Below are 20117 nucleotides of genomic sequence, written 5' to 3'. Positions count from 1 at the left end.
AAATCTCGCAAACAATGTCGCAAACAGATTCCGGGAGAGTGTTGAGCATTCAATCGCACGTCACATTTGGCTATGTAGGAGGGAAGGCTGCAGTATTTCCTCTGCAATGTCTAGGATACGACGTTGACGTACGTATGAACCTCGGAATACATGCACGTTGTTGAGTCTCACGTGTTTCCAGGTCGTGAACACTGTAAACTTCTCCAACCACTCTGGTGTGTCTTGTTAGTTGCAACCTGATGGCTACACTAGTCTCACTTGGAGCCGTCGTCTTCTTACAGGCTATGGGCGATTTGGTGGGTCGAGAACAAGCGCTGCAGAACTCGCTGCAATTTTTCAGTTAATGGAACAAAATGGTCTATTACTATCCGAAAGACTTCTCACAGGTAGTCCAACCCAAGTGATCGTTGTTGATATTTTTAACCGTCGAGTAGGCTATATTCCGGGCGCTGAGGCCCTGTCCACTGTCAAAGAACTCGCGGCCAAGATGCGGGCAAATAACACCAACTTGATATACCTTCTTGATCGTATGTGAATTTCTTGTGTCAGCAGCACGGACAAGTCAATGTGGAAAGTGTCTACTCCATTAGACCCCATTGTCTCGCCCGGGTTGTAAAATGAAATATTGTATAGTATGTCATGGAACTCAACTTGCCACAGCCGTGCTAGGAGATTCGGGAAAGCTGTACGTCGCACCAGATACGATACCAGTATATCGAGAAGCCCTGCAACATGCCACAATCATCACGCCCAACTGGTTCGAAGTAGAGTGCGTATACACAGTAACACATCTTGGTCAGGATTATCTCACCATCTGTCATCAGGGTTTTGACAGATATACGGATATCCGACATGAACACTTTGCGTCGTGCGATCCAAGTCCTCCATACAAAATACCACGTTCCCAACGTCGTTGTCAGTTCTATACCCCTCCAGAGCTGGCTCACGTCTGCGCTGCCTTCCTACATTCGTCCAGGCCTCGAGTCACGCGACTCAGACTTTCTCGTATGCATCGCGTCCTCAGTAAAGAGCTCAGAACCCGGACGTACGGAGGACGGAAACTGGTCAGCCACAGTCCACGCGCAATGCATTCCATGCATTCCAGGCTACTTCTCCGGCGTCGGCGATCTCTTTTCTGCGCTCCTCCTCGGCCACTTCAAGCCTTCATCCTCCATCACTGCCCCGCACCTGACAGCTACCTCAGAGACGGAGACGCCGCTCTCACGCGCCGTCTCACAGGCGCTCACAAAGACTCACGCGATCCTCACGCTGACGCACGAACATGCTGTGACGCTGCCGGAGGAGGACCGCCTGCCGACAGACGATGAACTCGACGCGAGCAAACCCGACAGGAAAATTAGGCGAATGCGCGGTCGCGAGCTCCGGCTCATCCAGGCACAGGACATTATTAGAGGCACGAAGCAGGTAGAGTACAGGCAGATGGTGCCTTGGACCGACTTTTGGCAGATGGAGAACACATAAATGAGGCACTGCGCAGGTTCTGGTTTCGCTGGAGTTACATACATTTAGATCCTAAGAATATCCGCAAGTTACTGGTGATAGACATAAATGCTGTTGTACCTTAGGTAGCCTGTATGGTGCCGCTGGGAGTGGATCGTCGATGCTTTCTTCTGTAGTAGCCGATGCCCATTGCCCCCAAGACTCCAAGCACAAGGCCGAGCAATGCCCCTAATACCTCCGCAACGATGTCACTTGCTGTCTGAGACCTTTTGACGGCTTGCTGGGCAGGACCGACAGATACCGTTGGCGAAAATGAAGGGATACTCGTTGAAGGCGGAAGCGTAGTCGTAGGGAAAACCGATGTGCTGCGCAACAACATCAGGACTCACTGACCGACGTCCAGCGAAGAATTTATCGTACTCGTTATAAGGCGTGATTATCGTTATGTTCAAGATATCCAACAAAGCAGATTCATTGGTGGCGGTATATGTTATGGTTAAAGTTGTAGTTTGGCCTTCAGGTAAACCGATGACAGAAATGAGCCCCGCAGACGTGTTCACTGCTGTGGTGATCGATATTGTTGGATCCTCTGTAGATAAAGTGATGTTGGCGGTTGCATTTGATCGTGAGGATGTATATATGTGAAGAGCGGTGCCTATAAGCTCCATGAGTACGTTTGACCACAAATGTAGGGCGCTTCAAATCTTGTGAAATTGCAGTACCTCTGAAGTCAAGGAACAATTGAGGAATTATATTCCCACTGCCATTTGTTGGCCCACTAGTGGACACAAAGTCCGAAGTCGGAGTCACGCCGGGCAACGTTATGATCTGCCTTCAAGCGCCATAGCCAAGCGACTGGGTCAGCCAGTTGTGCAACTTCCAACTGTACTGATGAGCTCACCATGCGCTCTCGCAGGCCTTGGACGAGGCGTTGCATGCGGGTGGACTGTAGACTATCTCCGAAGCAGTCACGTTCAAAGTCACGTTATACTGAGCAGCGCCAATACCCCACAGTCCAAGCAGGGACGGCGCCAGACAACGTAGGAGAGCACCCAGCCGCATGTGCAGTGATACGTATGCTGTGCCAGAGAGGCGCGGAAGAGGGCGAGCAGAGGCAAACCCATCCACGAGGGTTCCATGCTGTGAATGAGGGAAGCACAGCTCTTGAAATACTTCTGCCGCCCAATCTCCTCGAATTACTGTGCCATGACAACCGTGAGAGGATGAGAAGGAACAGACAGACTCGGACCGGCGTTCATGATGAGAATACTGTACTTGGAACGGATGCAGTATTGCCTGAAGTTCACGGTCATTGGTTAGGAATCAGGAATCAGTGACGGGAGGTTGATTAACAGGGCGCCGCTCACTGCAAAGCTCCCGGGCAATCCAACATGCTGCGCGTCGACAAGAGAGAGGTTGAGGATCCGGTCATGGCAACGAGCGGACATATGCATGTTCAAGTCATCATTGAACTTCAATATTGACGGCGGGAGGCGGGTAGACGGGAGGCATCTGATGGAATTCTCTGGCCAGCTGACATGTTAAGAAACGCATCATTAGTTATTCGAAACTATTGATCCATCATTCGGAGTGTTCAGTGAAGCGATCGTTTGCAGCATGGGGACACGACGCGAAGAAAAACCAAACTTGTACGGCAAGTCCACGTGGATCGCCTGCCGGGCGAAACAGCTTCCTGACTTGGTTGCAGAGGCGCCGGGCGCCGGTTCCAAATGACACGAAAACTCAATCACAGTAGCGGAACATGCGGTGTGTATTACTTATGCGAACGTAGCTCTATATTACATCTCTGCAGCGCGACGGAACGTATAAACGCGCTCGATACCACCTCCGTGTTGTTGAGTACAAGGCGCGCTGTCATGTGGATCGCCTGCCGGGCGAAATAGCTTCCTGATTGAGCTCTGTGGCCACCGTAGCTACTAGTAGGGATCCGATTAGCATTTGCAGCCTCATTCTTGCCAACTTCATGCTTGAAGGTTAACGTCGCCTGTACCAAAAGCTCAACTTGTCGCATGACAACCGTGCCGAGTGGTATTGCGTGAAAGGATGAGTATGATTGATATTCCTAGACCATCCTCGCGGACACCTGGAACACGAACAACCAAAAATTTAACTGACAGGCCTAGGCTGTATTCAAAGAATAACGCTGCACAGCAAAGAAGTTACCGATTCTCATTACAGGAAAGGTGAGTAATTCAATAGCCTTTCCTATCAAGCTTTTTGCACCGTTCTTCGGCGTTGGTTTGCGCCAACTGCTTTTATTGACAAACTTTTGTACACCAGGAACTGGTTTCCCATGGAAGGTGATGCTTTGATGTCTAAAAACCGAGGAGTCTCTGATCAACGAAGTGGACGAAACTGGGAAAACTGGGTTATCCTTTATGTAAGCTTACATTATTATTATTCAGATAAGTGCAAGGGACCATCAGGAAATGTTGCTCATCTCTGGCCTCGTTCCCATCGTCCTTGCTGTGACTGGCGTCGAGTCGCTCTTTCTTCCTGCGGGAAGCCCACTCTCCTTTTATACGACCCTCCTTTGGAAAGTACGCAGCAGCACACAAAATGTCTGACACCACGTTCTACGCAAACAGACGAGGGCTGCACCGCCGCCTAGCTGAGCGAGACATAGTAGGATCTGTCTTGTCGGTTGCGACTTCACAGCTCAGCTCTGCCGCCGAGTCTGCGACGGATCACAGTTCCTCCGGTAAGTGCAAATCAATCTCATGATTGCGGTGTGTGGAGGACATATGTGACTGCGCAATTGCCGTGGTCGTTCCGTGTAGCCGTGGTTGGCTGTCATGCATTTTGCGCAGTTTATTGCAGCAGAATTGGGAAGTTGTGGATTACCATCTTGTCTTGTTTGTGATGTCCACATGAAGCCTCCAGGGACTGGCTAGTCAACTATTGTTAACACATTTAATTCAGCTACGTCGACGACCGCATTATCTTCGTCAACGCACTCCACGAGTAGTAGTACGACTAGCAAAACCTCGTCCAGTGCCACGTCGCAAACGATTTCGTCCACTGCCAAATCTGACTCGACCAGCTCGTCACCGATTTCGACGCCGTCTTCAGCGGCTTCCTCCTCAGCTTCCTCCACGTCATCTAATGTTCAGTCATCGTCGTCAGCTTCTTCATCCAGTTCAACCTCTGCTTCTTCGACTACCTCTTCTGCCGTTGCAGCAAGCACGAACAATGCCTTGGAGAGCGTCTCTCAAACGGCATCTACCCTCCCTTCGACGACGATAGCAATGTCTACTGCTTATTTGACCTCGTCCGTGGGAGCGGGAGTCACGGGTATCGCATCAGCTAGTATCTCAAGCGCTGCCGCAAGTGCATCTGCCACTTCATCCTCCAGTGTGAGCGTTGGAGCAGTTGTCGGTGGTGTCATCGCCGCCCTTGTGGGAGTTGTTGGGATATTGTTTGCCGTCGTGTACTTCTGGGTATGCTGAGTCTCGTGTTTCAACGTGCGCATTACTGATGTATTTTCATCATTTTCACACAGCGCCGTTCTCATGGGCGCAAGGAAGAAGGGATTGAGGATTGGAACGCTGCAGCTTTCAGACGACAGTCGATCATCCTCCCCGATGAAGGGATGCCATCCCGCTCGGGATCACTTAACCGTGGACACAGCGACGATGGTCACAGCCCTACCACTCCCTCGATGATGGTGGAACAGACCGTCAATAGCGCCCCTCCGACCTTCGGTTACCAAGGGTACGGCACTCCAGACGCGTACCACAACCACTACTATCCGAGCCAGCCGTCCTATCCTCCCGGTCAATATGTGTCAGCTGCCCCTGGTCAGGAACAGCGAGCAATGGGCAACCCATTCATAGCACCCTATGGACAACTGCCAGCTGGACCGATTGGCGACGGCTCGCCGTACGATTACGCGTACAATGCCCAAAGCCAGATGCTCAGTCGCCAGCAGTCTAACGGACAATACCTTAACGGTCAGTATTCCGGCGCTCAGCTCTCCAACGGTCAGCATGTATCGCGTCAGCCGTCCGCCGGTCCCGTCCAGAACTTGTCGCTCCAGCCATCCAGCGGTCCAGTACAGAGTCTCGCCCGCCAAACTTCCCTCGGTAGCGATCAGAGCCTCGACGGCCAGCTCATTGAGGGTGCACAGAATCTGTATCGTCAACCTTCTGATCTTGCGGCGGAGCTCGTGGCTCGACGGCTGTCTGCTGGGGCTGCTCAACTCCTCGCTCGTCAGTCCAACAACGGCAACGGCGCTGTGGATGCTGCGGGCGATGCGCAATATGTTGATCTGAGCCGCTCCAGTGTGTCCCCTTTCCAGGCTGCTCAATATTCGGAGATCTCTCGTCAGTTGAACATCCCCTCTCCCGCCCCGGCGTACACTGCGACTCCCTCCAACGACAAGATCGTCATCCAAAACCTGCCGCTTAGCTTGCAGAGTGGAGCTGTCGCGCGTAATTCGGCACTGTCCGCTGCTTCAAATGACAAGCAACTGCCCTCTCAGCCGACTACGCCACGCGAGTCGCCATTTGCGGATACCGCGGCGGTACAGGATGTATACGTCCACTCCTCGTCAGCTCATGACGGCGACATGCTTGACCCTCCGGACAGCCCCCATAAGCGCGACTCGTTCGGGCCGTTGCCTCTTCCCGACTTCGAAGCGTACACTCGTGTGGCCTCCACGCCGCCGAGCCTTCCGGAGATCCAGGTACAGCAACGCGCATTCTCTCCCGTGGCTAATGTGTCGCCTGTGAAAGCCAGTTTTACAGTCCCAGCCCCGCCGAAACCCTCTCCCTTGGGCACGTTTTATGCCCTTCCCTCCCCGCCGCCCGAGGCACACGTCGTCCCTGTTGCAGCACCGACTGCATCTCCGGACAGTGCTGCTGATGTCTCCATGAATGCTCCGGCTGCCCCTGCCACCGTCGAGCAGAATGGAGTACAGCGTCCGGAGAACGTATATACCCACAGTAACAAAGATGCCTACACGGGCGTTTGAACGGCACTCATCGGTGTGTGTATGACCTTGCACAGAACGGGAAGTTCCTCCTCGCTTCGCTTTGAATCACTATGCTGTATTGTGTTTTGATACTTGCTTGTGACTGTTCTCCTGTAACGCGCTCTCAGTCGCGCCTTTGCTTACGGGGAGCAGAGCTAGCTTCTGTGCATACTCCCGCATGTCCCTACTTTTCGCTGGATTACACAAACTATCGTTGCCATTCTGGTGTTCTCAACCTGTTTGGACTGTTTATAAACCGCTCCATTCCACCCTCCCCCCATTTGCACGCCTACCTGAACGGTGGGTTTTTTTTGCCTGTTCGTATAATTATTGAAGTTCAATGCACAGGGCGGCTTCTTGACTACGTCGCGGTTTCAGGCTGGTTAACGAGGTCTCCAGTGCTCTTTTGATACTACTTTACTTACATTGGTTGTCTAGCTTATACCTGTTGAGGTCTAAGTGTTGTGCCTAGTAATAAAATTGTGCTGACCAGAGAAAGGCCCTTTGTGAGAGCGGTGGCATGAAATGCACTACACAGAGCTAAAGCCCTTCGTTCAAATAACGACTCTACGGGTATCATACAAGAATGTAAGTGTGCATTATAGTGCATATCACGTAGGATTACTTTTCGACCTAGATGCGTGAATGGGGATGGGTCTATGCGTGGTGTCGTAAACGAGAGTATTATACGGGTAAGGAGGACGCCAGTCGCGGACGGCCGCAACCCAAGAGAGACGACGGGCTCGATTATGACCACCTAAGCGCGGCTTCATAAATAGAATACATTACCGCAGCATTAGGGATGACGCGCATCAGGTGTGCGCTCAGCCCTCCATATAGCGAACGGACGCCCTCCTCCGCAATGACGAGTCGTAGCGTCTGGATGAGGCCGTGATATTTGACCTTACCATCAACAAGTGGTTGTCGAAGTCGTGTTCGTATGACCTGCACCGTCTTAAAATACATGAAATTCGAATGTGGTGTGCAAACCTACCTCATGCGGGTACGTAATCAGACTGGCGACACATTTCGCAGTTCCTGCACTGCCCAGCATGCCTAACCACTCCTGCACGCCCCCCTTGCCCTGCGTGCCGGCTGTGAGGAGCTTGAGCCGCTCATAGAGTGTCCACTGTATCGTGCCCTCAGTGACGCCTAGGTAGCTCGCGCTCAAGCCCTTGTAGAATCCACGGATGCCCTCTCCTCGGTAGATCTGCTTAATCGTCTCCCAGGATCCACCAACGATAGGTTGTCCAGATGACTGGCTGAGTTGTAAGCGCGTCTTGACTACCCATATCGGATTTGTCGCGGTGCTAGTCGCGATGCCCGCGACCGCGGCTGCGCTGAGGTGCACGTACGAGTTCTCCCGCCCGTGATTGAATTGAGTCGCGATGACGTGCTTGCCGTTGCCATATACGAAGAAATTGATAGAACGCGCTGGGATTACGCCCACTAGCGTAGGACCAAGACCTCTGAACAATGCTTGGAAAGACTCTTCTCTGTAGATATCTCTGTAGTTGATCATTAGCGGTTGGGTACGCGCGCAATTCGTACCCCCCAACTCACCGAATGATGTTACTAGTCTCCACAAAGTGCCAGAGGATGTTGGGTCGGTGAGGCGTGACAACAACACCATTGGCAGCCAGACCTAGAGACGATTGTTTCATTTTGAACATGTCGGACTGTAATCGCGTCTTGACTACATCAAATGGGCTCGTAACGATGGCCCCGCACATTCCGCCAAGGCTTGAAGTGTCCACGTCATGTGCCACAGATGGAAGCCACAGAACCATAAGTGCACTGAATATCCGTTCGAAAGCATAACATAGACCTACCCTCCGGCGACAAAATGCTGCCATGCTTTTGACGGGAGCAGGCCAGTGTTTGGCGGACTCGCCACTATGTCTGGTGGCGTGTCAGACATGGTCGTCGCCCTGAGGGGACTACGGACGGGAGAGATATGCAGGACAGAGCAGACGGAAGCAAAGGTGGAGAGTTAGGTGACCGTTCGGCACGAGCGGGCGCTCCAAATTTCTGCAAGCGGAATTCGCGACATCTAAGCGCCAGAGATTAGATTAGATTCTCGACGCCTTGACTAGGACTGTCTGTGAGCGTCTGTTCAACGCTCGCTTCCGCCCATCACTTGTCAATGCGCACCCGCTAGCATAATCTACTCGATTTCGTAGAATTTGAATGTATAGCCCGCTGTGGGTACTTGTGTGTTGTGCTCATACTGAACATGTTTGTACTCTCGATAATCAAGGTACCATACTGGACTCTGACTCTCTTCGTGCAACAGGACTCACCAGCTGTTCGCGTAGGATACCGTCGCGGTACACCCATCGCATTTCGCCGCGCCACCACAACAGGCCATAACGAATGAGCTCAACAAAAAGTACTCCAATCGCGTGCTGCACGATGTCGGGCTGTGCGTATGCGTGTTTGACCTCGCGGAAGTCGGCGAGGGGAAGGTGAGGTACGGAGATGGGTTCTTGTGGTATAAGGGTGCGTCCAATACATATCTGTTCGCAGCTGTTGACTTATAGCTGCTTTTTTTACGTAATACGTAGTGGTCTTCCGTCTAACCGTTTTTCGCCCGTTTCCATCCGAGGTCATCCTCGCGAAAGTCAAATCTTCAGACGAAGACGGCATCCGCTGTGAGCGTCATGAGGCCTTACAGAGAAATATGCCGCTGATGCCTTTGTGTCAGTGACTGTCGGGTTCTTCGATGACATGTATATTCCTTTAATATTCCTTCCCGAACCTTGTGCATTGTGAGTGGCACATTCTCCAGCTAACACAGCTCTCTAATCCCTTGTCGCCGGTGTGTTTCAGCGATCCAAATGAACGAGCACACTTCTGGCTTCCAGGTTCGGAAGCCAAGTCCACACATGAACTGCTCGACTCCCCCACGGCCGACCGCATGTACATCGATGCAGGCGAGGTAGTCCGCGTACGCGTCGAGTCCGACGAGTTCTACGATGACGAACCTGGGCCGCCGAAGGCGACGGAGGGCGTGCAGCAGGTGCCGGCTGAGCCTCGGAGACCGCCATATACCATCACTGTGCGTTGTGTATTGTGATGCATGTTGACGTTACATTGACGTCCATATAGTGCTCTATAGCAGAGCAGGGCTTGGGTCCGGTCTCCTGGTGGAAAAATGCGGGCATCGAAGCGATGGACGAGGGATGAAAAGCAGCAACTTCATGTGCTCAAGGCACGTTCTGGCGCAAATGACTCACACATCCGTATCCAACCCTTCTTCTTAAGTTCACCGCTCTTTGCCTCATCAACAGCGATGGCGTCGGAATGTATGCACCTGCACACTTTTCATGGGGATTCTGTTCTGCGTTTTTGACAGGAGAAGAGAAAATCGTCCATCGGTCGATAAAATAAGAGTGCAAATATATTGAGGCCTGCCCGAGACGGGCGAATCGGTATGTGAATAACTACGTAAGACAAACATTTTGTACATTGAGTGCTGAATGGAAGACGGGGGGCATGCATATTGAAAACTCCTTTCTGTAGTGGTGAGATGCGAGGGTACATATGTCCTTGCGAGGTGGACACAACGTCTATAGTGTCCTAATCTGGCTACGTCACTCGAACATAAACTGTAGCATTTCTTGTTCGTGCTCTGCCGTGATGAGGCCTCCAGGAAGGCACCTTGTGGGCGACGCACTGTGACTGTGTTCATATTGGAAGGGTACCGCGCTTCACCAATCGCTCCAGACCAGTCGAAATCCACTACTTTGAAGTCTGTACCGTCTGCATTCACTAGGATATTGGCATCCCGCAGATCACCGTGTACGAAATTGGCTTCCCACAATTTAGAAACAAATTTCTCCACATTCTCCCGGACGTGTTGCATTTGCTCATGAGAAAGGAGATAGCGCTGTCTAGACAAATTGCAGTACTCATGCAGAGGAACCGATTCCATCACCACCATGAACCATCGCCCTGGAATCCGCTCGCAGGCGAGCAGCTTTGGTGCACACAGGTGATCTGCACACCAGTCGTGGACAACCTTCGAATATCGGTGGGTGAATTTGATTACGATGGGCCGGCTGTCATGATCGGTAACACCGCGAAAGATTAATGTTCCGGTGTCCATTGGCTCAATGTACTTGAAGCCGACCTCGCGACCATTCGTGTCGTGGTATGCCATCGGATAGGGAAACAATAGCTGTGGCATCTTTGCGGGTGGACGAGCTTGAATGAGCGGCAAGTCAACTGCATAGTAGTGCTCCAATGCGATCACGGCATTCTTGTAGGCACGCAGCGCGTGTACGAGTATACAGAATGCGTCTTCGTCACAATGGTGGAAGTCCGTGCCGAGCAGTGGGGTGAGCACATCTTGACGTATCTTGCGTGAGAAAGCCGCACCAGAGAAACCAATGTGTGGTCCTTTGTATCATCAAGGTCATCAACAACTCATTAAATCGCAGTCTTTGAGATACTCACCGGCTGCGTAAAGTATGATGCATGGCAGCACTGTGCCCGCTCTACGGTCCTCAACAGTACGAATGAGATTGAGGTAGTAAGCGCCAGACTGGAGATATGGCTCGGCATGTCCACTAGCAAGTTCTATTTCAACGTTCTGCATAGTCGAGCAGAAGCCATTTACACAATGATGCCCATCTGTGGTCAAGGTCGTTCCGCTGAATGGTAGGTGTGATGCCTCCATCTGGATGCCGATGTATCTCGACATCTGGTCTCGGAGTGTGACCGCACGAGCAGATTGTGATGAGTAAAACTTGTTCATCGAACTCCGTAGTTGGTCTGCGAATATGTAATCGTCCTTTGTGAGTGGGCTCGGTTCACGGAATTCGTCATCAAAATGACCGAATACAAGAAGGAGCAAAGTGACCGGGATGCTGTCTGGAGAAGAAGGACGGTTGAAGTCGAACACGGTGCTCTGAGTCTCCCATGCCAGTGAGCATTGCCAGAAAGCGGGTGTGCCGATATACGATAGGGCTTCCAGTGGCGCCTGCTTCAAAATCTTGGCGCGTTGAAATTCATCAGAATTTGGATCATCAGGTCGCTTCCGCTTCGTGCCTGAGGGCACGAGTTGAGCAAATGGGTTGAAATAGTGATGAGCAAACTTACTCGCCATCTTACTTGTGGCCAGTGGCTCTGAGATCATATTCATCAGTTCGTGAGCATTTGAGCAGTAACAACAACTCACGGATTAAACGATCAATGAAGACAAGATGAATCAAGCTCTTGTCTAAAGGCTCCCCTTTCATAATCTGGTCCTTAACCAGTTCGTCTAGCTCGACGGGCTGCAAGGACGCCAAGCTTTCTTTGGAACGATCGTACAGGGTATCGCGAGGCTTCACCGCAAGATTGCAAGGCTGATCCTCGCATGAACAATGCAGTGATTGCGAGAGTGGGAAACAACGCACTGCATATACGTCAATAGCCGACGCCTGCAAAGAACCCTCTCTTCTTGTCATAAACCGCTGTTCTGACATCATGAAGGTTCTGCGTAAGGCGAACTTTCACTTTCGCAGATCTGGCAGATCGATTCAGGATGAAATAGTTCAAGGAGATAGTCGCTGGAGCCATTGGAGGATCGATATTTTGAAGTACTACACGGCAGAGGATAGATTGAAGCAGAAGAGAAGGATGCGTAAGCGAAGGAACCGGCTAAATCAGGGCTGCCTCATCAATGCCAGCCCTGAAGTCTGTATTCATTTCTCCTAGCATCACACAGCGCTAGCATCAATCTCGCTCATTCATCATCACCGTTGCGCGCGCGCTCGTTCAGAGAAACCGATAGATTACAAGATAATGGTGCTGATATGCCTTCATCCACGCCCTACATCGGGCACCGTCTACGCATTAATCATCCTGCTAGCATCGCTATGTATTGTACATCCGCGGGACAATTTCTTACGCCTCTCCGCGGCCGAGTTTGTCCAGAGCGCGCACGCCCTGCTCGAACCACTCCTCGCGCGTTATCCAGAATTCTTCGCGATTCTTCATGATATCTGCGAGAACCGCGCCGCCGAGAAAGACCATATGTTTCCGGCGCGGGGGGTCTTCGATGCGGATCTTGAATTTCTATGTGCGCAGGAAACGGTGAGCAGAAGGAAGACATGGTGAGGATGAGACGCACGTTCAACCGAGATGGATCCATGTTGAGTACCCGTGTGAGGTAGAGCTGCTTCATCTCCTTTTCGAGACGACTTGGCAACCCGGGGTACATGCTGGACCCGCCAGATAGTACGATGTGCTTGTAGAGCTCGGCGCGGACGTCAAGAGCTGCCGCCTGGATTGTTTCAAAGAGCATCTCTGTAGGGCTGTTAGGATGTGCTGAAGTGGTGGTGATCAGGAGGGACGGACCTGCCACGCCCGGTTGCTCAACGTCGACCAGCTGTGGTTGGAACATACATTCTGGTGCCTCGAACCGCTCTGAACCGATCTTGATCACTCGGCCGTCCGGAAGCTGAGTAGACGATGAGCGGTCAGTGTGAATATGTACATTTTTTGGACTGGCTCATACCGTATAGGTCTCTACAAGCACAGTCGTTTCTTCTGATAGCCGCGTGTCAAGGTCGAGGTCATAACTGATATTGCGATATGAGTGAATGCTAATCACAAGACAAATAGTCACTGACAGACCTGACGTAGCATAACTTCTCTTTGATCTCCCGCACAGTCTCAAAATCAGCTGTCCGGTTGAAGGCGTATCCGCGCATGAGCAGCAGCTTGATCAGATAGCGTGTCACGTCTCGTCCAGCAATATCCAGTCGGTGAGTCAGATGTGGCATTGCGAAACCATCATAGACCGGGACAATGTGTGTAACACCGTCTCCAGAGTCCACCACGACACCCGTTGTGAGACCTGCGCTCGAGCATGTTACACGCGCATCGACCCGCGCAGCAACACAGGTACGCACCCTGCGCATATAGCGTCAGCACCGCCTGAATCGCGACGTACACGCCCTGGAAGCCGTAATCCTCGAACATGACCTGGCACATGCGCTGCCGGTTCGCCTTGGGGTTCATCGGGGGCTCGGTGAGGAGCACCTTGCGGCCTTGTGTGTTGACGCGCAACTTCTCGTCAAAAGTGTAGTCCCAGAGGAGCTTCATGTCCTCCCAGTTGCGCACGATGCCGTGCTCCATGGGCTGTGTGACCTGCAGGTAGTTGCGGTTCGCTGCAGCTTCGTCACCGATCATAATGTCCTTGATCACTGCTGTCCCAACTCGCTCCTCGGCTCGCAGAATTGGACGGCCGACGATGGATGGGAATACTGTGCGAAGTGAGTCAGTGCGCACCAAGTGAAGGAATATGAGTGTACTCACCATGTTCGGGAAAGTTGGACCCTGCATAACCCACCTTGACGAACTACAGTACTAGTTAGCTAGTAATCCCATGAGCTGGACACGACCCGACTTACACCGGTACCATTGTCGACTACAATCGGCACCGACGGATCTGTCGCCATCGTTCAGAGTAATGTCTAGCCTATGATGTACAGTGAGCAAAGCGTTATGCAAGACCGGTCGTGGTGACGGTAAGTGTGAATGTGGCGAGCTGCTGCAAGTCACGAGCCTCGTTTGACGACGCGTCTTAGCGCCCAACGCGTCCGTGGAGTCCTTAGCTTGCTCCCATCTCCTGCCGCTGTCCTGTTCTCAAATTTGGGACTTCTTCTGGCTGTACTTCCGTCTTGAGACTGGTTGTCAAAAATTCTCTGGTTGTGGAGTCGAGTTGCTGTTAACCCATCATGGCGCGTGGTGCAAACTCTCCTCCGCCTAACATCCTGCCCAAAGTCTCCTTCGTGAAGGTACAAGACGACTTCTCAAATCATCCAACGGGCGTGCATGATCATATTTCTCGATCTTATGGATGTAAGCTGCTATCATGGTATTCACGACAGACCATTGAGGCTTAGCAGATAATGACTTCTCCGACTTCAAGAGGCCCGATTACTACATCCGGTATATCGGTGCGTTGCTGCCTTAGTTTCTCAAATCGTCCTTCCGAACATGTCACAGAGCCTCTGGAGAGTGAACTGGCTGAGCAAGTCGAGTATGACATGGACGAGCAAGGTGCGCTTCAGGAGATGGTCCGCCCGATCAGGCTGAGTAATCGTTGAGGCCAATAGACTTTGAATGGCTCGAGGCAGTGAATACGGAGCGCAAAAAACTTCAGCAGGACACTGCGTCTTGCGAGGTGTTCGAAATTGTCATGGATCGGCTGGAGAAGGAATGGTTCGACTTGGTAAGTGAATGCCTTCGCTTGATGGGCGTGATCTTCAATGCCACAAAGTACTCTACAGACCAAGAACATCCCGAAACCTGATCTGGCGCTCCCATCGGAAGATTCGACCTGTGCTATTTGTGATGACTCCGAAGGAGAGAATACGAATGCCATCGTCTTCTGTGACGGGTGCAACTTGGCAGTTCATCAAGGTATGAGTTCGCCTTTCTGTTAGCTTGATGTAAATATCTTGATGTTACTCCAGATTGCTATGGTGTACCGTATATCCCTGAGGGGCAATGGCTTTGTCGGAAGTGTACCGTCTCCCCGGAAAATCCAGTCGTAAGTTCAAGTTTTGCATTGCTTCATAGTCGATCATTTTTACAGTTTTGCCTAGACCTGTGTATTGTGTCCCAACGAAGGTGGTGCATTCAAGCAGACTGTCCACGGAGACTGGGTGCATCTCCTCTGCGCAATCTGGGTTCCTGAGACTCGGGTTGCAAATGAGGTGTTCATGGAACCGATCACAGGTATTGAAAAGATATCAAAGCAGAGGTGGCGACTGGTAGGTTGTTGACTACAGTAGCCGGATGCGACGTTTACCTCGCGCAGAGATGTTCGGTCTGCGACATCAGAGAAGGCGCATGTATTCAATGCACGAAGCCGTCTTGCTTTCAAGCTTTCCACGCAACATGTGCAAGGAAAGAGAAGCTCTTGATGCCGATGAAATCCTCTCAAGGCTCGGAGGCTCCGTCGCTTGCTTGTTATTGCGAGAAGCATTTACCCGTACGTTCTGCTGTCCTCCGGTGTTGAAACCTTATTCTGAGTGGATTTCCAGAGAGAGCAGCAGGAAGGTCGTGTAGTAGCTCTTGCCGCTGAACGCGCTGAGGCGGATAAGACTGATGACACAAGTCCCAGTCTGAAGTCGTCCAAGACAGCCCGTGCGTACGCTAAGACATACAAGCCCGGTCCACCACTTGTTCCGCATATCATTGTGGAACATGTTCTGCAGTATATCGGGAAGGTGAACCTGCGAGCGAAGCGGGACTTTGCGCTTTTAGTGTGCAAATACTGGAGTCTGAAGCGGGAGGCTCGCAGGGGCGCTGCTTTCCTGAAGAGATTGCATTTGGAGCCCTGGACCGCGTCGTCGGGAGGTCGACAGCAGACTGACGAGGAGAAGGCGATCAAGCTTGAGGTAGGCTCTGTTGTGCATGGTGCAGCGAGCGATCATTGGTTGATCCCGAATATGTAGTTCATGAGACGCCTGAGAGTCGACCTCGATCAAGTCCGGATGATAGCGGAACTCTGTCGGAAGCGCGAGAGCCACAAGCTGGATATCGCAGAGATCATTCAGCATGTATTCGACAGGTTCCTATTCGCGCACGAGCCTCCGCTTCGAATGGCGTTCGAAAAGATCATGGGGTTTGTATTACTTTTATGTCTGCAGATATCTGGATATTGACAGCGGCTATATTTAGCGCCGACCGTCAGGAATTTTTCAAGAATCCCGTGTCTAAGGTGGACGTTCCCGACTATTATGATATCATCAAGAGACCCATGACATGGAGCATCATTGGAGACAAGCTGGATAGGCATGAATATCTCGATTTGCAGGAGTTCAAGGTACGTGGAATGGCGGCGATGGCAATTTTCTGGGCGTCTTATGCGACGGAATCTCCGTGCTAGAATGATATTAATCTTATCGTGACCAATGCAATGACCTACAACCAACCTGGAACATCATTTTACAAGACTGCTCAGAAGATTCAAACTGTCGCAGAACCCATATTGGCTGACTTAGACAAGATCTCGTCACTTCGCCCTACGCCGGAACAGTTGCCCTCGGAGCTTCAAGAACAGCCCCCACAACAGCTGCAAAAGCAATTGCCGGAGCACCTGCGAGAACATTCACAAGAGCACCTGCAAGAACAGAATGATGAACACCCCGAGAAGCGACCACAGGGTCCGGAACTGGATTGCATCGAAGAAGGCGTCCCTGCTCCAACAGGCGACTTGGAACCACCTATAGAGCTGCTCGATATGCTAGTCTCAGAAGCTTCAATTACAGACGACATTGAGTTGATTCTGGACAAGGAGCCGCTAGCCGCTCTCCTTACCTACGAGCTGCCAAGAATGAAGCCACCCCCACCGCTCCCACCACCGAAGCCCAAGCGCGATCGCAAGGCGGACCTTGCGCGCAAGCGCCAGGAGCGGCTCGATTCTGCGCCTGGCTTCCGGGCACCGAGGACCCGACGTGCGTCTGCCACGAACGCGCAGTTCGAGGGGGAGACGGAGACGGAGGTTCACGTTCCCACACAGCCCGAGGCGGGCCCGTCGAGCGAGGCGGCTGCGTCGGAGCTGTCGTCGAGGGAGAAGTCGAGCAGGAAGCCAGGGCGGCGTGGCCCACTACATGTCCCTGGCAACCAGCCTGCGCCAGTCATGGAATCGGTGGACGACCGAGACTCGTTCAGCCTGTTTGATAAGGGCTGGATCCTGCCGGATGACCAGCGACGGGGGAATAGGCAAAGGCAGCAGCGCTCGCCGCTTCCGCCGAAGAAGAAGTCAAAGAAAGGTTCGTCTGCGATAATCATGTGCTTATTGCATCGTCCTTATTCAGTGGTTGCCGTGCAGCCTCCACGCGGGAGAAGTCTCTGCTGGCTACGTTCAACACCGCGGAGGCCGAGAACGAGACGCTGCAAGCTACCCCGCTGACTGATTTCACTACTTTGCCGGAAGGGCATCTACTTCACACTGAGCATGACGCAGCACCGGAAAGTACGGGACACGTCCCAGCGGAGACGGTTGAAGAAACACAGGTTGAGCCAGTCGAGCAAGCGCAAGGCGAACTTGTAGCGAAAGCTCCGGTCCAATCTGTTGAGAATGCTCCAGCTGAACCTATCGAAGAGAGGCCAGATGAAGCCGATGCGGGCGTGCATGCTGAAGCTGCTGTGGAAGTCCCAGCTGAACCTATCGCGGAACTGCCGGTTGAATATCCTGCGGAACTGCCAGCTAAACCCGTTGTAGAACTCCCATCTGAACCTGTTCAGGGAACGCTGGCTGAACAGGTCAAAGCACCCGCCACTGAAGGACCAGCGATGTCACCGCTTTCAGATACTCAGGCTTTTGCAAAGCCTGCCACTTGGCCTGTTGATGAGCCTTCGCTGGTCGACGAGAGGTCTGCCGTAGAAGTGGGTGAAGAATCCACGGAGGAGGTAGCCAAGGAATATATGAGTCGACCTGTGGAGGAACTACCGAGGCTGCCTGCGGAAAATCCCGCAGAAGTGCCCATGGGAGAATCTGGTATACCTGCGGTGGAACCCGCGAAGGCGCCCATGGACGTTCCCACCGCAAATGACGCTGTCAAGCAGAGGAAGGGCAAGAGCAAGAGGCGTGATGAAGCGCCTGTTCGCATCATCATCATAGAAGAACTCGATACCCCCGCTATTCGTAGACAGAAATACAAGAAGAGGAAGGCGGAGAGGGAGAGACTCGCTGCCGAGGCCGCAGCGGCAGCAGCACTCGACGCTCAGCGAACCACACAGATTTCCCAAACTTCGGAGGAGACCGTTGGTGACGTAGAGATGGCGAACGCTGACGGAGGTGCATCAGAACTCTCTTCTCTCAGCGATCTCAGTGACGCAGAAGGTAGAAAGTCGCCCGTGAGAGTAAAGGAGTCCATCGTACAAACACCGACCTCGGGTCCAAGGCAACAAATTGATGAATCGAATCCTTTGACTCCTGTCATAGCGAAGGCGAGCACCGCTCTCGGTGCCATATCGCTGCCGGAGGGCCACTATCTCGAAGGAGGCACGCTTGGTGAGTAGTTTGGCCGGAGCTTCCTTTAAATTGACTCTAATCTGTCGTTGAAATATGTAGTGTGGGCCAAAGCAAGTGAGAATACGATCAATTCCGCATGTGATTCGTGTACTGACCTCTGCACCAGGAACCTTCCCATGGTGGCCCGCTGTTGTTTTTGAGCCGGATGACATCACAATCCCAGACTACGTATCGCGTACTCCTCCTCAGCTCAAAGAGCACGAGAAAGGCCCAGTTAATCTTGTGCAATTTTATGATTCAAGGAAGACATGGTACGTTGATTGCGGTCGTTCGCATTGCATTGTTTGTGATGAGGTCAATTTCAGGCAATGGGTCACACTGGAGAAGCTCAAACTACTCGGCGAAGACAGTAGTAAGTGGCCTTTACTGTAACCATCCGCTTTGGTCTCACGGTTCGTAGGTCTTGACCAGGAGATGCTGGCGAACAAGTCTAGATTCCAGAACTGGAAGACGCCAAAGCACAAGCAGATGTGTAGGGACGCATACAGGTGCGTCCGTCTTCGAGGTTTTGGTCCCATTCGGCTCGTACTGAGTTGATCCGATGCATGTAGGAGCGCGATGGCCGAACGGGAAACAGATGGTGAAAATGTTCCTGGACCGAGCGCTTCTCAGAATGCTATGGAGGTTGACTCCTCAGCAAATCAGCTCATCCACGAAAAGCCTTTGGGTGAAGACCATGCTTCAATTATCTTGGGTCCTGATAGTCCGATGACAGAGCTTGATGTGTGATGATAGAACAGAATCATTCGCTTGCTTTTCAGAACTTCGTACTTATTCCAGCGAATTATATCCCTTCTTCCATCTCGTTTCTTCCATGTGTTTACTTGTACTGATCAGTTGTAGCCGTAGCAATGCATATGATTTGATTGTTTGCGTAGTTTGCCTTGCGAAGAAGCAGCGGCTATCCAAGGTCGGCATTTCCATCAGCCTTGAATGGGTCAAGCAGATATTGATCATGATCTTCGCATTCAGATATCTTGCTACGAAGAATGACGCTGGATATCATGTCCGTTTAAGGAATAGCATTTTATCCAGTACATCCGCCCATGGCGTCCTCATTGCAAGTTCATCCGATTAAACTCCATACATCAGACGTTCTAGTGGACTTCATGGATATCCCAACACTTATGGCATACACATAAAGGACATCAGATCCGTGAATGATCGCATTTCCTGGAGCTTTGCTGAACTTGCCATACTGCTGCGCTTTAACGTCTCTCACAGAAGTTGAATCCATCATTAGCACATCGCCCTCTTTGTTAAAATGCTGCAATATCTGGTATGGTAGAGAACACATCTATCTCGATTTTGTGCTGATTTATTTCAGATTGTCTTCAGCGTCTTCAGAAAACTCGAACAATACCCGATTCCATACACAGAAATCAATGTACATCTTGTGGCACCTACACAAGTGTACGAGTGTTGCGTTCTCGTACACATGCATGGCCTTACATCACATCAGATCATAGAGCATGAAGAGGGAATAGTCCTTTTCGTCAAAAGATCTCGGCCCAAATCTTCTGGCGGTAACCATTGCCTCATACTGTGCCGCCTCTGCATTCACTGGTCGCATGGATGCAGGACCATCCAATTTTCCTTGTGCATTCGATACGT

General features: G+C 51.8%; 10 protein-coding genes across 10 annotated transcripts; 5 read left to right on the top strand and 5 right to left on the bottom strand.

Moving 5' to 3' along the window:
- Window positions 1-14: 14 nt before the first annotated feature.
- On the top strand, window positions 15-1482 carry LAESUDRAFT_651872 (Ribokinase-like protein; the record flags this gene model as incomplete). Its single annotated transcript, XM_040904320.1, has 6 exons — window positions 15-128; window positions 182-215; window positions 282-386; window positions 432-527; window positions 661-769; window positions 825-1482. 6 exons carry the CDS (start codon window positions 15-17, stop codon window positions 1480-1482), a joined length of 1116 nt encoding a protein of 371 aa, XP_040764951.1.
- LAESUDRAFT_698998 (uncharacterized protein) lies at window positions 1180-3081 on the bottom strand. The gene is made up of 5 exons (XM_040906369.1): window positions 2829-3081; window positions 2363-2757; window positions 2184-2293; window positions 1882-2116; window positions 1180-1826 (listed from the first exon to the last, which is right to left on the bottom strand). Exons 1-5 carry the CDS (start codon window positions 2913-2915, stop codon window positions 1583-1585), a joined length of 1071 nt encoding a protein of 356 aa, XP_040764950.1. The 5' UTR covers window positions 2916-3081; the 3' UTR covers window positions 1180-1582.
- Window positions 3082-4041: 960 nt separating this feature from the next.
- LAESUDRAFT_758622 (uncharacterized protein) lies at window positions 4042-6457 on the top strand (the record flags this gene model as incomplete). Its single annotated transcript, XM_040912473.1, has 3 exons — window positions 4042-4183; window positions 4405-4922; window positions 4985-6457. 3 exons carry the CDS (start codon window positions 4042-4044, stop codon window positions 6455-6457), a joined length of 2133 nt encoding a protein of 710 aa, XP_040764949.1.
- LAESUDRAFT_119384 (uncharacterized protein) lies at window positions 6439-7036 on the top strand. The gene is made up of 2 exons (XM_040901244.1): window positions 6439-6757; window positions 6836-7036. The coding sequence occupies exons 1-2, from the start codon at window positions 6529-6531 to the stop codon at window positions 6865-6867; spliced, it is 261 nt and encodes an 86-aa protein (XP_040764948.1). The 5' UTR covers window positions 6439-6528; the 3' UTR covers window positions 6868-7036.
- On the bottom strand, window positions 6948-8414 carry LAESUDRAFT_678143 (mitochondrial carrier). The gene is made up of 4 exons (XM_040905676.1): window positions 8290-8414; window positions 8021-8200; window positions 7452-7965; window positions 6948-7402 (listed from the first exon to the last, which is right to left on the bottom strand). The coding sequence occupies exons 1-4, from the start codon at window positions 8376-8378 to the stop codon at window positions 7205-7207; spliced, it is 981 nt and encodes a 326-aa protein (XP_040764947.1). The 5' UTR covers window positions 8379-8414; the 3' UTR covers window positions 6948-7204.
- Window positions 8415-8693: 279 nt separating this feature from the next.
- On the top strand, window positions 8694-9646 carry LAESUDRAFT_713699 (uncharacterized protein; the record flags this gene model as incomplete). The annotated part of the gene is made up of 6 exons (XM_040907009.1): window positions 8694-8717; window positions 8776-8959; window positions 9025-9111; window positions 9165-9228; window positions 9290-9518; window positions 9569-9646. 6 exons carry the CDS (start codon window positions 8694-8696, stop codon window positions 9644-9646), a joined length of 666 nt encoding a protein of 221 aa, XP_040764946.1.
- Window positions 9647-10124: 478 nt separating this feature from the next.
- Window positions 10125-11042, bottom strand: LAESUDRAFT_620559 (uncharacterized protein; the record flags this gene model as incomplete). Its single annotated transcript, XM_040903265.1, has 2 exons — window positions 10125-10861; window positions 10919-11042. Coding segments are annotated over 2 exons (861 nt in total), but the record flags the coding sequence as incomplete, so codon positions are not given.
- A 325-nt stretch (window positions 11043-11367) lies between these two features.
- Window positions 11368-12077, bottom strand: LAESUDRAFT_119344 (uncharacterized protein). The gene is made up of 3 exons (XM_040901243.1): window positions 11863-12077; window positions 11568-11811; window positions 11368-11512 (listed from the first exon to the last, which is right to left on the bottom strand). Exons 1-2 carry the CDS (start codon window positions 11932-11934, stop codon window positions 11572-11574), a joined length of 312 nt encoding a protein of 103 aa, XP_040764944.1. The 5' UTR covers window positions 11935-12077; the 3' UTR covers window positions 11368-11512; window positions 11568-11571.
- Window positions 12078-12186: 109 nt separating this feature from the next.
- LAESUDRAFT_698988 (actin actin-like protein) lies at window positions 12187-14221 on the bottom strand. Its single transcript, XM_040906368.1, has 8 exons — window positions 13864-14221; window positions 13769-13811; window positions 13363-13716; window positions 13085-13307; window positions 12966-13029; window positions 12806-12908; window positions 12579-12754; window positions 12187-12523 (listed from the first exon to the last, which is right to left on the bottom strand). Exons 1-8 carry the CDS (start codon window positions 13909-13911, stop codon window positions 12353-12355), a joined length of 1182 nt encoding a protein of 393 aa, XP_040764943.1. The 5' UTR covers window positions 13912-14221; the 3' UTR covers window positions 12187-12352.
- Window positions 14191-19040, top strand: LAESUDRAFT_698987 (uncharacterized protein; the record flags this gene model as incomplete). The annotated part of the gene is made up of 17 exons (XM_040906367.1): window positions 14191-14314; window positions 14362-14412; window positions 14462-14515; window positions 14572-14687; window positions 14746-14878; window positions 14932-15008; window positions 15064-15231; window positions 15279-15452; window positions 15505-15861; window positions 15919-16088; window positions 16145-16289; window positions 16353-17238; window positions 17298-18482; window positions 18543-18557; window positions 18610-18754; window positions 18809-18855; window positions 18904-19040. The coding sequence occupies 17 exons, from the start codon at window positions 14191-14193 to the stop codon at window positions 19038-19040; spliced, it is 3984 nt and encodes a 1327-aa protein (XP_040764942.1).
- Window positions 19041-20117: the final 1077 nt, after the last annotated feature.

This window comes from Laetiporus sulphureus (genome assembly GCF_001632365.1).
Source record: "Laetiporus sulphureus 93-53 unplaced genomic scaffold LAESUscaffold_16, whole genome shotgun sequence".
NCBI classification, from domain to species: Eukaryota; Fungi; Basidiomycota; class Agaricomycetes; order Polyporales; family Laetiporaceae; genus Laetiporus; species Laetiporus sulphureus.
Note: the sequence above shows the minus strand (reverse complement) of the source record. Positions and strands in the feature narration are given on the sequence as shown.